Genomic DNA, 17,598 nt, shown 5'->3' on the forward strand with positions numbered 1-17,598 from the left:
ACTGAATCATGCCTCTTTTTGCATAGAGCCAGTACAATAATTTTATTATGGCTATAGAAAGGAATTTGAGAAGGCTGATTCAAAACAGGGTAGAATACTTTAACAGTCTTGGTAATTTCTGAAGAACTTTATTGTTACTGAAGATTATGTTTATTTCAAGTTGTCTTATTTTTCTGATGTCTTTTGTTGATTTTTTCATGAAGTTATAATTTTTTACTAAATGGCTTTTATATTTATTTTTACTAATTTTGGAGACATTGAATTGAATTTCGATTCGGATTTTAATGAAAAGAAATGTCTTGCAAAATACTTTATTCTGGTGATTTACGTCTTTTTGACAAATTTTCATGATAGCATCACACTTCTAGTAATGGCCTGATTTTTCTAGCTGCTGGATTTTTCATGAATAAGTCTAGGAAAAAGCTCCTCATATGGGAGTTCAGTAGGTTTTCCTTCATGTATGGACACTATTTGCACAGGTGTTGGCGGTGGAGTTACACTGTAAAGCTAGGCTTTCTGCTTATTGCCAAAGGGATTATGAATGAGACTGTCATGAAATTGTGTTTCAAAAGTTTAATCAAATAGAATGACCTGCGTACACCGGAAGTGAATGCAACCCCAATAGTAGTGACAGCATGTGAATCTCCGATGGTTTCTGAAGGCCTGCTTCACAATAAAAAGTGTATTAATTCCCTCAGAAACAATTGACATCACATTCATTTCCTTTAGTGTATCGCTTTTCCTAATCTTTTTACAAATAACTGGGGATATGAAAATGGGGTTGGGAACATTTATTATTTGCTATTTTCACATCGATAATTTAAAGGTGCGTCCACACGGTCGAACAGTGTCCGACGGACAAACCTTGTTACCAATTAACAATTGTCTGCCGGTCTTGGCCTTGTGAGCAGAGTAAAAACAGTCGTATACAATCTCTTCTGGTCTCACTGTTTGTTGCCAGATCTACATCCATTGTTTCAACGCTTATGACGTCATCCTGCTTCGCCTCTGATATGGTAACAATGTTTGTCCGTCGTCCATTGTTCGATCGTGTGGATGCACCTTAAGGGATAACAACGTGGCCACCGATAACAAGCCACATTGATATTTGTTATAATAATGAAAATGTTACTGAAGGTAGTTGTTGACAACAAAGAATAGAAGTGATATTGTGATTGATCAAATGATTACTTGACTCGCCACTACAAAACATCAGGAGCCATTTTTCTTATGGGAAATCTATTTCATTGAGTGCCGTGTCAGTTTCCAGTGGTGTTGTGCTTCCCATCGGTTCTACTGGTGTCTTTCTTGTTACTTCTGGGGGGCCAGAGGGAGGTGATGTGCTTCCTGGAGTGGTTGTTGTAGGAGCAGTGGTCTTCTCCTTGGAACCTTGTTTATCTTCAGGAGAGATGCTGACGATGACTTTGGAGTAAAAGTAACTTCCATTGTTACCCTTACTGACTGTCTGGCTTACTTCGTAGCTGGTACCATTGATGAATTGCATGCTGTCAGTGGCGTTCTCAAAGATGTCATCAAAATCAGGCATATCTGGGAGATCGGGGAATTTAGGGAAACTAGGAAATTCTGGGAGACGAGGAAATTCAGGGAATTCAGGAAAGTTGGGAAAGTCAATAGTGAATGGGTGACTGAGGGATGAGGAGAATAATCCTTTGCCAAAGAAACCCCCAAGAGCAGTACTGTCATTAGAGACTGCTGCATCATTTGACGTTTCATCTGTGGTTGGTGCACTGGAAAGAAGATCTGGAAATAAGATACAGTCAGCTCAAGGGTTATTTATTATAAACCTCAACTTAAAAGAATCACTTGATTGCAAAGCATAACTTCTAAAACTGAAAATGGAAGATCTGCTTAATAGCTAATTTAAAAACATAAGAGAAATGCTATTATTATCTTCTTAGTACATATCTTCTAGAGGGGTAAGGTATTGTGGTATAAATTTATATTGTACATGATACGATACTGGGCAAATGAACATATTAATAGTTCAAAAACTACTTGCATGTTTTTTCCATGCAGCTGGTTCACAGCTTTGATGGTAGGCTGTAAAAGCTGTACATATACTGTTGTTTTTTATTTTGAAATCAGTGGATTGAGTTTAGACATTCTTGGCTATGATGCATATTCTTAAGCAAGATATCTTTAATAAAAGTAGATTCAGTCATATTTCTTTTCAGTATATTACTGCAATGATATACTGCCCAATTGAAGACATGATTTTAATTGACATGAGCAAAAGTTGCTGTGTTATGGATATCTTTCACATTTTCTATTGCAGTGCTCTTCATTTTACCAGTGAATTTCCAATTCAAAATACAAAAAATAATTATATTTGTGGATTCTTATGTATACATACATCCCTTAGTATTGTCGGGAAAGTTCTTCGTAAGATGTGCTTTTCCACTGAATTTTTTTCTTAAATGCTGCGTGAACTCTACACTTTGAAAGGAAGTAGGGAATATCTATGAAATTATTGTTATTATGTATATGGTACTAAGGGCAGGGTTTGTGTTTTATGTTTCTCTGTAGTATAGACATGAATATTGTTTACACTGCTTTTAGTACAATTTCTAATACAGATTTGGGATATTTTAATTTTTTTATTGCTTACATTCTTAACTGCATAAAGTGAACCACTCCCCACCCCCCTAATATTCGCGTTCTCACGATTTGCGGACTCAGCTCTTCAGTGGTTTCTCTAAGGAATAAATCTACCCATCATTTGTGGATAATTCACCGATTCAATGTATTTTTCATTGAGAAATATTCACTACATAATGTATTGTCATATCAATTTCATGACTAGATGCGCTTTTTGTGATAAAACTATTGAGATATCCAGGTACGTATAAGTATTTTTAGAGGGTTTTCTTGTGTTTTAACTATCAAATTAGGCAGTTCTAAGCGTTTTTGGAGAGGTTTGAAGTATTTGAGGAGTTTAGCAATTTGCGTGGGGTATGGAACGCATCCCCAGCGAATACGGGGCTCACTGTATACATATGTATTTTGTCAGTTTATTTGAGGCTACATATTTGTAATGCTAATGCTCTTCAAAACATGGATTAGAAAGCTAATTTCTTCACTTTTTGCTTGGTATAGAATAAAAATGTACGTTGGCAAATCAGTTTTCACGTCCATGTGTAGGAATACAGGCAAGAAATTAAAATATCCTGGTTCTCTATTGGGCATCGAAGCAAGAGTTACGAAACAGAGAGAGATATAGATATAGAACACAAAAAACTTGCTTATATTACGATATGTTAATAATAATTTCAAAGATATTCCCTGTCTTTAGACCTTTGGAGTTTATATAGCATATCAGAACAATAAGACAATTAAAAAAGCACCTACAATGAACCCTCCCAATAATAGTCAAGGATGTTTGTATAGAATCCAATATCAGTCATTTGACAGTTTTTATTTGTAAAATCAACAGGAATGAGATAGAACAGTGTAGAAAATGAATAAGATATGCTGAGGAGACCAGTATAATTTTCGTTCTTGTTAGTAAAAATTAAATGTCATCTGCCAATTGGACTAGTGCTAAAAAGATAGTTTATTACAATAATATATAGGGAAAAAAGTATTTTTGAATCCAGTTGTATTTTTAAATGATTGAGAGCTTCTGTAAAAGTATGAACACCAGCCAAAGACGTATGAGCAAGTTCTGTGTTACACGTTTCTCTGTTGTTATTTACGTGAGGTATTCCTTGTTGTCACACATACTGCAATGTCAGATACAGAATAAGTATATTTTGTTCTTTTGTTGAGGTGCAAGGTTCATTCAGCAAGGAATCCACTGCCTCTCGACAACCTGGAGAACCATTCGCTGGTAAGTGAGAGAGTAAAGGGATTTTGACGTAAGGAAAAATCTATTTCTGGGCGATTGGCTCGTGTCGCTGCGCGAAATATCCTTTAATCTATTATTTCTAGGGTAAATGTACTAACACATACCAGAGAATAAATAAAATAAAGAAAAAGGTCAGTATAACTGACTCGCTCACCCTCCAAGAGGGTGTCGGTATGAACACTAGGCGAGTGAGACCACTACCACGAGCCAAATGCCAATAGAAATCTCCCACTACAAAAACCCTCCATGAGGGGAGCCGACCCACAGAGTGAGCAGCTCGTACTACTACTACTCCATCCCATGCTGCCGACTGCTGCGCCTCTGGTGGCCATCCTTTTCAGTTAGCACACACGAGTCACACGTGCTATTTTTCTCTCTGTGTTTTTTGTGCCCTTTCGTTGGATTTATCTATAATGGAGCGTGCAGCTATCGCAGCAGCTAAGTTAAGTACTCAGTATTTATGGTTAGTTGGTTTTTTCCGGCCCTGAGACAGTATTTGCCGTTTTTTAGGTATAAATACGAACTCTGGGTCGGAAGCATGGCAGCATGGTTCTGCCTCGTGGTGGGTTCGTTCTTGGTCTCCCATACCTAGAACATCCCCTTATCTATGTACGCTCTATATTAATTATCCGTTTTACTTAGGGTACTGTCTACTCAGGTTTGTCATGCATGCATGTCTTTTACCTTATGTAGGCTTCTTCTATCCAGACCCTAGTCCCGGCTCTTAGTATCGGCCTCTGACTAGCTTTGAGTGGTAGACTTGCCTTCGGGTTAGTCGTACACTCCTGGATTTTTTCTCCTACTATATTGCTTTCTTTCTTTTATTTTATTTAATTATACTATGTATTTTGTTATAGTTAGGTTTGTTAGGCGTCTGGCTTAGCCTAGGTCCTGGCTCATTGAGCCTATACTACCGCTCATCAGTTCGGTTGCTTCCCTATAGCATCTCTCTGATCATTTGTTGGCCTTTTGGCCCAGTGGGCCTATATGCTACTGCTTTTCAGTTCAGTTGCTTCCCGATAGCATCTCTCTGATCAGTTGATTTGCCCTAGGCTTAGTTGTCTTGTTTTGGTCTTACCGCCTCGTGGTCACTACGTGATCACGAGACAGCCAGACGCCTGCCCAGTCACCTTCCCCCCCCTCCCGCTCTTCCATAGAGTCGGGGGAGGGTGGGTCGGTCTGCCCATGCTCGCTCCACATACCCGAGCCTGCCTCCCTCTCTCCCCCCAGGCGGAGGGGCTAGGGAGACGGGACAGACCCAGACTGGACTCGACCTCTCCGGCTTCTCGGTCCGGCCGGGTGGTAACGTGTTGGGGGGTACTGGCCTTTCCCCCCATCCGTTGCTAGCTGTCGCTCCGTGCTAGCTCGAGCCTGTATGTCTTCTCGCTCTTTCCCACCTTACTAGGGCTCCTTTCCTGACCGGAGTCCTGGCATCCAGCGGAAAGATGTTAGTCCACCCAGTAGAGTGGACCGGAACATACAGTGGGTCCCTGCTAACCTTACCGTATTGCTGAGTTACTACACTCCGCTACGCACTGGACTTGGTCCGGTTCGTTTGAGTTTTAGGTTTAAGTGTTATTAGATTAACTATAAGTTTATCTTAAGTACCTTAAACCATCCCCCCCTCCCTTACATGTCTTACCGGATCTCTCCGGGATTATAGCCTATTCAGGCGAAGCAGGGAGAGGTTATGCCCAAATTTTTTCCGAGCTCCGGCATGCAACGGAGTTCTTCTGTCCTTTAGCCTGTAAGTGATATTCTTTAAGATACTCATGTGTCTTCCCACTTACAGGCCACCAACTGTGAGCATCCGGGATGCGCCGCCACACTTCAGGACCCATGTGGACACGAAGTTTGCCGTCCCATGCTCCATGCGCGACTCCGCACGGGGACATCCAGGTCTGGTACCATGAGACGTGTACCATATGTTACGATCTGGTGAGCCAGCTTTTAGACGGGGTAAGTATTCCATCTCCGGTAGCTGCTCCGCTTCTGTTTTAGTGCTTAAGTTTTCATCATTCACTTTAACTTAAGGCATCTAAGTTTTAAGTTATACTTTAAGTTTTAGTTTTAAGTGATTCTTAAATCTAATCTACGCCCTATCTTACCAGGCCCGGGCCGGAAAGTGGGTAGGGATAACCGCCCAACTCGGCAACCCTGCGGGCCTGGGTCGGCGGTTTTGGGAAGAACGCCGCCAAGGGTATGCCCTACATCCTAGAGAAACGGTTGGCGGTATTAATCTTCCCCGGAGGCAAGGCGACAGGATACGTCGACCCAGTAGAGGCGGCCCCGACTATCGCCTTCATCCAACAACAGCTGGCTGCCTCATTAAACTGACCAAGACCAGGATATCTCCACGGACGTCGCGACTTTAGATATTAATGTGGAACCTATGGTAGGTGTAGACGACCTGTTGGTCGAGGTAGGTAAGGTGGACACCCAAGGGTCACCCTTGGGCGTAACTGTTTCTTCTACTCCTGCAACCTCTCCATCCTTCCAAGGCTTTACAGGTGATGAATTGTATACTCCTCCTGACGCTTCGGTTAGACCTAAGGTCAAGGGTCAAGCAGTGAAATCCTTGACTAAGACGTCGTCGTCGTCTAAGAAGACGACTTCGGCTTCATCCTCCTCGCGTAAGTCTCCGGCCTGGGAATCCCGGAGCAGACAGGTCTAAAGCTTCTAGCTCCGGCTCTAAGTCCTCGAGGAGTAAATCCTCCAGAGAGAGATCTCGCACTCCGGCAGAGTCACCAGTTCCGCTACCCTTGGTTCCGATTCAGAGCCACCCCTCCACTCCGCAGCAGCTCCGGCTTTGGACTCCAATGCTGGCCTGTTGCAACAGGTGGGCGACCTGGTTGGGTCCCTAAAGAGTAGCATGGAACAAATGATCTCTCGATTGTCGGATAGGATTACTTCCCAAGACTCCATTATAGCCGGGACTGAGAGAAGCCCCTCTAGCCTCTCCTCCACTTTCCAATACAAGTGGAACTCAGCTTCCTCCGTATGACTCGCTACCTCCGTTCTCGATGAACAACCCATGGAGAGTAGCGTCATACGCCCCCTTCCAAGACGGTCTCATTTCTATACCGGAATTTGGAACTCGAAGGATAGAGGACTTCGAGTTCTACCCGGAAGACCTCCAGCCTCCGTTCATAGGCTACGCAAGGCTCACAGCTTCAGCCATGGTTCGGGATGATAGGGTACCAAAGGAGACAGTCCTCTATTCACGAGACCAGGCTCAGAGAGAATGGCTCAGGTGTTTAGAGGACATGGATTGTTCTAATACCAAGATACAACCTTTTAAGAGTCCCTTTACCATTTTCACAATGGATGAGAGTACCCCGCTCCCGTTCCTGACAAAGATCGCGAGGTCTACCATCCCAGCGGCCCAGAAGGGGGAACCCATACCTCAATTGAAGGAAGCAGATCCCACACATCCGTTACACTAAATGGGAACTGTGTTACATGGTAGTGTACTGTATGTACAGTATGTTGACTGTATTGTGTGGTGTAAGAAAGAAAGGTAACGTCTTTTGTTTTGCTTTTAGCTTTCATTTTGTATTTGTTTCACAAAAATATTATAGTACAGTAGGCCCTGTATTCGCGGGGATTCATACCAGACTCCCGCGAATAGTTACCCACCCCCTCTAAAAAGGCTTATAACTGCCTGTCTTTAAAGTTCGAATACCAAATGTATACTTAAAAGGATCATCCTACATCAAATACACCTTAAATTATTATCCTATTATTGTATTAATCTTTGAAATGATATTATTAATATCAAATCATAGTCATCTTAAACATTTTACCCCTAAATATATATGCGTATGTACTTCTAACCCTTCCAACTAAGAAAGAGAGAGAAGAGTTAATCTAAGAATCTATTTATCTATCTATCCATTTCTCACATTCTACTCCTTGGCCAGAGAGAGAAAGAGAGAGAGAGAGAGAGAGAGAAATTCTGTAGTATCCTTCGTAGGATGTGTGACCACCACCAATTAGCAATGTTTATTTGACCACGGAGTGGCAACATCTTCTACCCTTGTGTCAGTACATATTTCAAGATATTTGACAGGTTACACGCCCCCATCATCGCTCCAAGCTCTCAAGCTTTCGAAATATGGCGAGGGAAAGAATTTATATTGAACTAAAATCTTACTAGTTCACTATATTTTCTTTACACTAATATTAATATTTGAAAATTAGTAATATTAATATGTTAAAGTTGGTAAATCATTTATTTACCGTACAAAACAAACAAACGTCCATATGGCATATGCATCAAAATTCTCTCATTTCAGTAAGAGAGAGAGAGAAACTGAGAAAGGAAGGGAGAGATAGAAGCTGAAAAAGGAAGGGAGAGAGAGAGAAAAAAAATTATTTTTATTATTTAACTAAATTTCATCTTTAAATGTAATATTATTATTTGAAAATTAGTACTGTAAGTCATTATTTTATCATAAAATGTACATGTAGATGCAGTACAGTATTTAACCAAGAAAATATGAAAATACAGAATATTGCTCTACGAAACAATTCGCGAATGGGTGAGTTTTCTCGTCAATAATTTATAGATAGGTTCCACAGGAAATTCCGCGAATTGTGAGCTCGCGAATCTGGGTGTTGACTGTACAGTTTGGTAGTGTACTGTGCCATATGCACAGTGCCTACCACTGTGTTGTGTATAAGCATATCTTGTTGCAATTATGGGGGAAAAGGTATCATAGCAACTAATGGTTTAGCATTCATTTTTCAGTTTATTGTGTTGGTCATTTTATATAAACATATTTAGCGTATATGGTTATTCAGTATTGACAAAAGGGAGGGTAAAGGGACAGTGTTCCTTTTTGTTATCATAACCAGCAGGGCCTTGGATGTATTAATCAGGATACGAATTCATACATCCAGGTGTTAGGCCAAGGAAAGTTTTGGGGAAATGCTTTTGCTACTTATTAGCATAAATGCACTGTCATTTGACTCTCCATTACACATTTTGTTGGTTGCTTTTAATTGGCTGAGACAGATACCTCATCAGTATGGTGGAAGGTGCATGGGTGGGTGAACACTAGTGTTACTTAGTCAATTCAATGTTTGTGAAAAATTATACTCGATTATGTTTATTGCTTTTGCGCAGCTGATAGAGATGTGCATTATGATATCATAAAAGTTTCCTTTTCTAATTGGCTAAATTTGCAGAATACCAATGCACTTGGAAGCAAAGCGCTCTTCACTCGTTGCATCTCGATTTTTGCTTTCTGAACGATTGTGGAGTGTTTGTATGTTGTGATACTTTCTTTCCACAAGGGCTCTTGTTGCAAACCCTGCAGTATTGCAGGTGCTCTGTATTTTGTGTATGGCCACACCACAAAAGATGTGTACCCTCAGAAAAGGCCAGAAATTGCCCACATCATGGAGAAGTGTGGTTTTGGGCATTGTACCCCGGACATCAAGGCTGCTAAGGACACGCAGAAGAAGTATGCAGTGGACTTGGGAAGGAAACTTCAGAAGTCAGGCCCACTGAGTCATGGTTAAGCCTTGGCCTAAGGAAAATGAACAGTAGATCTTGATCTGCTTTTGTCAGCAAAGGGCCAACTGGCAGCATGTGCACAGCACTGAATTGAAGTGACTGAAGTGTGCAGGCACAAAGTTTGTAGGTCTGCACGGGGTTGCAGACTTTCAGGCATCCAAGGGTTGGCTGTTTTGGTTCAAGATTATATGTGCTTTCCAAAATGGAGACTCATGGCAAAGCTTTGAATGCTTCCGATTGGGGGAATAGAAGAATTTCAGAAGACATTGAAAGGTTTGATGAAAAAGGAGGGCCTTGTTTCAAATCAAATCTATAATGCTGATGAAACTAGTCTATTGTATCCCTCTGTGCCCATTAGCATTTTGGAAGACGAGAAGGAAAAGAACTTGCCAGAATGAAAGCTTTCTAAGGAATGATTGCTATTGTTGTAAACTATGTATTCATAATCGGACACGCAAAGAAGCCATGTGCCTTGAGTGGGTTGATGGATAGTCTCCTAGTGATTTGGTATCTTTTGGCAAAGGCATGGTATACCTCCAAGATCATTTCTGATTGGTTCCATAATCACTGTAGTAAGGAGGTTGTTCATCATCACACACAGGACCCTGGCATTGCTAGACATCAGGTGAAGGGTCTACTTTTCATCAACATTGCATCTGCTCATCCGACCAAAACAGAGTAGGTTGGTGACAAAGACCATATTAAGGTCGTGTTTTCCTCCTGATACAACTGCACTCATCCAGCTGATGGACTAAGTTGTTATTGTTGAAATGAAATGGCTGTGCTGGAGGAACTTCCTGCAGAAGATGATAGTAGTGTTTGACACCGAGGAGGAGCAAGGCTTGGGTGCATATAGGGAATGGAGTCTGGAGAATCTGTGAAAGTATTTGCTGAAATCTTCCATCTACAACACAATGTCACGTTGTATGTGACAAAAATTCACAATTAGGCACGTGTTACAAACTTACCAATCAACTATCATGGTAGAGGTTGGTTGATACCGGTTCTCTTTTTCAGCTTAGTCCTGTTGCCATTTTGGTTGTGCTGCTTCCATCTACCTCTTTGGTGCTTTTCTGCTTCATCTCGTCCCTTTTCACTCAAGTCTTCCCATTCCTTTCTTGGTCTACCTCCTGTTCTACCATGCAATTCATCTCCATAGGAAGCCTTCCAGTATGGTCTCCCTTCTCAGTAGATGTCCGTACCATCTCAGTCTCCCTTCCTGCACCTTCTTTGATATTTGTTTACCCTCTTATATATACTCATTCCTAATCCTACCCTCCCTCGTTCCACTGCCTTATGGAACTTTGTATTTAGTCTTAATGGCACTTTTGTCACAAACGAATCCAGAGAAAGCTCTCCAATAGTTCCAACCTGTTTATATCCAATGTTTTACTTCCTCATCCTTTCTTCCACCAGCCTCCATGATAGACCATTTTTTTCCACCTTTAAGTGGATAGAGATCATGGGTCAAAGTCATGGGATTTTCATTGTTGCTAAACAAGGCAGTGGTTAAATCCCATTGCTGAAGAAGCGCTTATCAGTTATAATACCCTTCAGGCATAGGTTATTCCCACGGTATAATGAATTGGATATTAAATGAAATTTGTAGCTTAATATTTGGGAATATAAAGTGTCACAATGTATGTGAAAAAAAATTCAATTGTTATCTAGGTGAAGTTGGGTTGATATCAGTTGTAAGTACGTACAATCATCTGAATTCAACAGACTTATGTACAGCAGAGCCGACATCAACTTATACCTCTGTGGCTCATTGGTCAAAGTCACTCTATTTTTAGTTTCTAAGCCTGCCAGCAGTTCGAATCCCACTTGTGACAAAGCACTTGTCACCCCTTGTGTGTAAATTATGGTTTAACATTTGTGAATTATATAAAAATTTATATATGTATGTATATACATAATATATACTGTATACTTATAGTTGGCGCCCTGTATTCACAGGGGATGTGTACCACAATCCCCTGCTACTGGCTAGAAGCCACGAATACTGAAAACCCCTCTAAAACTGCTTAGAACTGCCTATTTTGATAGTTCAAAAACAAAACGAAAAAAAAATTTATACTTGAAACTTAATAGCTTTATCACAAAAAGTGTATTTTGTCATGAAAATTATATAGCTACCCTCCTTTCTTCACATAATCTGACTTTTTGTCACCCATTACATATGCTACTGCTAATTAACTATACAAATCAGCTGCTGCTATTTTTCCACCATCCATAACGATAGTCATTGTCACAAATTTCTGGTTTCCATTTACCATCATACCATGTATTCAACAAGTATTGTTCCATCTTTCTTGTCTCCGTGGACCTCATAACGTTACTTTCGCTTCCATTTACTTTTTATCTAGTGTTGCTCAAATGAAAACACATAATTATGTGTCTTTGCAGTGAGCTTGATTCAAAGAGTTCATTGTTCCAGACAATTTAATACCTTGCATATGAAAATTTTTCTCCAAAACAACCAATTTTCCAGACGGGCTTTACTTATTTGTAACTGCAGTGGCTGTTCATGGGAGTGCACAGTGTTGGTGATGTTGTTTCTTGATCCAAGATAGGTGATGTTTGGGACTACCCTCTGCCATGCAGTAACAAAATAAAGTTGGTTGTGTTTGGGGTCGGCGGCACGTAAATGGAACTTGTGTTCTGAATACGAGATTTATTGTGGAAAAAAGGAGCTGCAATGACGTGTAATTAGAATTAAGGATGCTGGTACTATTAAGGAATAAGTTGTTAATTGACTACTACGTATTCCTAAATTTTCTGCCGATAGTAATATTAAGGGGCAAAATAGCTATGACGAAGGCAGCAAAATTCAAAGGGACTCCTTGAATTAGAAAACTACATGTGGTTGAGTGTAAAATGTTAGGTTTTATTAAAAAATATTCTTAGCTGAGATAAACAAAAAGTATCCGGTCATGATGTGAGGTATAGTAAGCACACCTGTCTTGTTTAACCCTTTGTGTAAAATGCCATAGACATGTAAACATTCCTTTGTCCTATTATGGCTACTCTTATGCTGAACATAGGGTTTTGGGTTGCAGCCATTACCAGAATAGCATGCATTCTACTGTCCCATCTTCATAAAAAGGAAAAACATAAGATACTAGTGAAAGCCGAAGTCACGAACAAAGAAAACAAAATTATTGTGCCATGTTACAATACCTAGTTTTTTGTTAAATGATTCAAGAGGACACTTAATCGCAGTTATTTCAGAAATTATGTTTGTTCCACTTATTTCTTTGTGACTTCAAGCCAATCCTTCAGTTTTAGATGTGATAGGATGTAGTCCACTACAGTGTGCCCAGTTTTGTAAAAACTTGATCATAATAATACATAATCTAATGTCAACAAGAGTCCTGGTCTATAAAGCACAACTGAAAAGTGAAATTTCTCTTGTGATATGATAATAAGAAAAGGCTCAGAAAGGTTGAGACAGCCATTCAAAAAGGAAAAAACTCAGAACTGACATAGTACTGATTTTGCTCTTACCAAAGATACTTTTGCTCTTCCTGGGTTTAATGAAGACAGTGATGTGGTCGTCCTTATGGCGTGACCCTTTACCTCCTGGCCATTTCACTCCCAGTCCTTAAAAAAGAAAATTCATTTAGCCAGTTATAACACATTATGTTAATGCCGTGGTGTGTGTTTAGTATGAAACAGCATTCATATTCGGTTTGTGTTGTGAAATACTTGTTGACAATTGTAAATTAATAAAATTATGTGGTTTAAAAATGTTTTATCCATATAAGGTAACTAACGGCCACTTCATTTGTAAAAGACAGCTGCTTTTATATATATATATATATATATATATATATATATATATATATATATATATATATGTATATATATATATTATATATATATATATATATATATATATATATATATATATCATACATACATACATACAGTATGTCCCCCATAATCGTGGAGGTTAGGGACCACAACCACCCGCGTTAAGCGAAAATCTGCATTAAGTTGGCATCCACCTCTAAAAATGTTTTTAACTGGCTATGTAAATACCTAGTTCAGAACACCAAAGACCCACCTCTAAAGAATGCTTATAACTGCCTATTTTAATGGCTCAGAAACCAAATATACCTTAAACTATCATCCTAAAACCCTTTAATATAATTTTAAAGTACCCTTTGAACATTACTCGTAAAAACAAATGGCTTACAACTACTGGTGAAAAATATCTTAAGTCCCCCTATACATTCAACCACAGCCATTTTCTCACATTCAGTATTGAAGCTGTCCCATTTTCTCCTTTCTGTTAGGGGAAATGCTGGGAATTCACTAGTAGGGTTAAATACTGTACAGTACTTAAATATTTAAATATGCTTTGAAAAAATGCTAAATTATAAATACAATCAACAATGATAAAATATTCTCTAGTGTATGTACTATATGATACAATAATTTATTAATTTTCAAATGTTATTATTGATATAAACCCATTAATATATTTCACTTACAAAATCCATTTATAGGGGGAAACACCGCAGTGGATCCATCGTCATCGCGTGGATCAGCCTTTTTCACTCAATATTTAATTGGTGAAACAAGAATACAATTACATCTTTAAGCATACCATTGAAGTTTCGTCAACATAATGTGATATATGAAAGCGCCATACGAACTAAAATAGGCATGTGAGGTCTTCATGAAATATGTTTTCAAGCCAGTTTTTAAATCCAATATGGCGTCCACCAACTGAGGTGCCATTCGTAACCGCAAATGATCCAACATCTTTCCCAGCTTTCTCAGCACTCATTTGAACAATGTTAGTGTATATATGTAACGTTTATTGATCTTACTCAAAACTGAAGTTGTAATTAGCACACTAAAACAACATTTTGTTGTCTATATTAGTGAAAGCATGAAACTAATTATTCCCAGGGTCATGGTTTGAACTGAAATTCATTTTTACCTTGTAATCTGTGGTTTTATCCTTCCTGCCATCACAACTGAAACTCCACAGTGCTTATTTGGTTGTAATTATACATGTTTTGGCCTTAATTCACTCCAAATTGCACTTGAACCACATTGCAGTTCCTGGTTCCTAAGTGCTCACTCAACAAACACAGTTGCGGGCAGCACACAACTACACGGTTTATGAGGTGGAAAGCTTTATTCCCTTAATTGTTTACTTTACTCATTATTTAGTTTAACTTTACTTTGTTACTTCAAAATGTTTATTTAATTCATGTCTATTATCCCTTTTTTGCAACCAAATTAACCCCAAAAAATTACAGATATTTCTAAAGATACAAGCAGACGGCAAAATGACTCATCATTGTCAATTTAGTGGAGCTTCACACATACACCAATGCATTTATAAACTGTTTCCATGAATTCTAGTTGTCATAGTAATGCAATAATGATAGAATTGCTCTAATATGTATATATACTGCAAATATATACACTAATTTCACTTATTTCCCCAGTTTTGTGTAAGTCTTATACCCAGTTTGAAGGGTAAACACATACCAATTGGCAACCCTTATAAACATTAGAAGAGGGTGAACAACGCCGTAGGTACTGTTCATAACAAAACTGTTGATATTTGAGTCAGGAATCTATTTACTTTTTCAACAACAAATATTTTCAAATTCATAATCATGAATATGTAAAAAAATTGTGCAATTCATGACCTTATACTGCCGTTTAACTATTTATTTAAATAATTATCTAGTGCACGCTTTTCTACCAAAAATTTGTAGTTTGCTTGGATAAGCCGTGGTTGGTGTTATTGTTTAAGATTTTTGTGAAGAAAGTGCCCCAGCGTCTATGGGTACAAGTGGTGTGCGGATTTAGCACATGGAATTGGAAGTTTACTGACACGAGCGACTCCGCAAACATCGAGATGGCGTCAATCTTCCAAATATTCGGAGTTGTAAGTAAAAATTTCGAAAGCGTCATGGAGGTATGTGTGCACTGCATAGAGCCAGACTTTCATTAACCCCTGTTTAATCTTAAAATATGACCTTAATTTCTAACTTTGGAGAAAATACATACTTTGAAAGGAGAGTAGAGGTCTCGAGCTCTTGCTCTCAACACCAACTCATGACTGGTGCCCATCTCCGGTGTCAGGACATGTCAAAGAACTTTTTCGGAGGGTGGATCCACACGCGGTGGAAACTATTATTTTGATTTTTTATCATCGTGATATGTTTACAGAAAAAATAATTGTCCGAAAACTTGAGTAGATAATGTTTACATTCTGAGAATCAAATGACTTAGGTTCACTACTACATTAGGCAACGAATGTATTAATGAAATTATATTTTTAATTTTGTACAGTCAGCCCACAAAGAATTGGCGTAGTTTCTTAATTCATTGTTCGTTATGGAAATATTGCCATATACAGGTGCCAGATTATTTACTTAACAATAAATATTTCCTTTCAAAGGTGCTATACTACTAGTGATAGGTGTCTCCTATCTATTTGGTAATGTATATCAGTGGTTGTGATATGACGTTTTTCTATCACTTCATTTCTTTCACGCCAATTTTGCTATATGGAAAATAGTTTTACACAATAACATAACATGATGTTCCAAAGATATCAGTAACTGTTTTTAATGTCTTTACATAAGATTTCTTCCAACTTTGAAAAGAAAAATAGATTAATAAGGTATGAATCGTGCGTCCCTTATTAATTTATTTTTCTTTTATAAGATGGAAGAAATCTTAGGTAAAGACGTTAAAAACAGTCACATGATGTTCTAAATAGAACATCATGTTATGTTATTGTGTAAAACTATTTTCCATATAGTAAAATTGACGTGAACAAAACGAAGTGATAAAAAACGTCATATCACAACCCTGACATACATTGCCAAATAGATAGGAGACACCTATCACTATACTCTGTTTTTTTCCATCTGTCCATCCACCTGTGGTGTTTGCGCAAAGTAACACTGCATCCCGGGCTTTAAATAGTTACACTATGTGTAAGTTTTAGGTAAATAAAAGGATATTTGGGTGTACATTTGCAACTGAAAAGTGTTTTAATAATTTGCTGTATGCGAATTACACTGTTAATATTCGAAAATAAACTTGTAATTAAGTATAGTTCAGTAAATCAGAGAAAGAAAAAAAATATGGCAACACATAGTACCTACAGTCAAATCAATGACAAATGACAGGACAATCTTTTTTTTTTTCTATATATTACGGTAATAATAGATCAATATACTACAGTTTATTTTGTAAGCAAAATAGAATTTCATTGATATTTTGCAGTTTTTTCATTAAAGGATATGTATGTTGTAAGAGAGGTTGAACTAAGGTGTTTATGTACATTGGTAAGCTGTTTTGTGATTTTGCAGGATTTTGATTTAGCATTTTATTGATATTTTACTGTGTTTACATTAATATTAATATCCGAAAATTAGTAAATCATTTTTTATAAGGAATCTATTGAATCATGAAAATAAAATGAAAATACATTAATTAGTGAATATTGCTTTACGGAAAAATTCATGAATTAGTGAATTTTCTGCTATATATTTGGAAATAAATTCCACAAAATATATGCCGGGTGCTTCGAAATAAGAGCCCCTCCCCCTCCACAGAACAAATGGAAAGTTATGTAGTTTTCTGCTATAGCCTATCTCCAAGTACATTATCTTAAGTTTCTATTAAGCTATTTTTCATTTTACATTTCTTGTATTTTCAGACTGTGTGACAGAGTTAGATACAGCCATGGCTAACGACTTGGAGGAAATCAGATGGATTGACCGAATCCGGGCTATAATCTTCAGAGAGGCCAGGGATGCTGGTGCATCCTTCATTTCATGTTCCTTGATAGATAAATACATTAAAAGAGATGAATCCTTTGTTAAAAGAAAGTGGAACAAAAATCCATATAACTGAGATTCTTGGAAGGCCTGAAGTCCTTTCTCAGGAGTCAAAAGACATCATAGCTTAGGCAGTGGGTAGACCAAGAAAGTCTCTACGTAAATTAGTGCTTGAACTAGAATCAAAAAGGGGAAAGAAGAGAAGTTATAGTGCTGTATATCGTAAGTTGAAAAAATCTGATATCAAGCCATCTCATGATATCAGCAAGCCCAACATCACTCAGCAACAGAGAGAAGACTGTGCATGGTTTTATGGTTCATTTCTTAAAGATGGGGAGGAAGCTGACTATCTCCATGTTTCCACATCGGATGAA

General features: G+C 38.3%; 1 protein-coding gene across 3 annotated transcripts in view; it reads right to left on the reverse strand.

The window, feature by feature from the left end:
- Window positions 1–297: 297 nt before the first annotated feature.
- Window positions 298–17,598, reverse strand: part of LOC135217151 (uncharacterized) — a 24,851-nt gene continuing 7,550 nt past the window's right edge. The window contains exons 2-3 of one of the 3 annotated variants that reach the window (XM_064252862.1): window positions 12,903–12,998; window positions 298–1,548 (exon numbers count right to left, since the gene is read on the reverse strand). In XM_064252862.1, coding sequence (XP_064108932.1) covers window positions 1,229–1,548; window positions 12,903–12,998 — 416 coding nt within the window. In that variant the 3' untranslated portion in view covers window positions 298–1,228. Of the gene's footprint in view, window positions 1,762–12,902; window positions 12,999–17,598 lie in introns of all 3 variants that reach the window. The other 2 variants (XM_064252860.1, XM_064252861.1) reach the window with 2 other exon arrangements.

The sequence above is a fragment of the Macrobrachium nipponense genome, chromosome 7 (genome assembly GCF_015104395.2).
Source record: "Macrobrachium nipponense isolate FS-2020 chromosome 7, ASM1510439v2, whole genome shotgun sequence".
NCBI lineage: Eukaryota > Metazoa > Arthropoda > Malacostraca > Decapoda > Palaemonidae > Macrobrachium > Macrobrachium nipponense.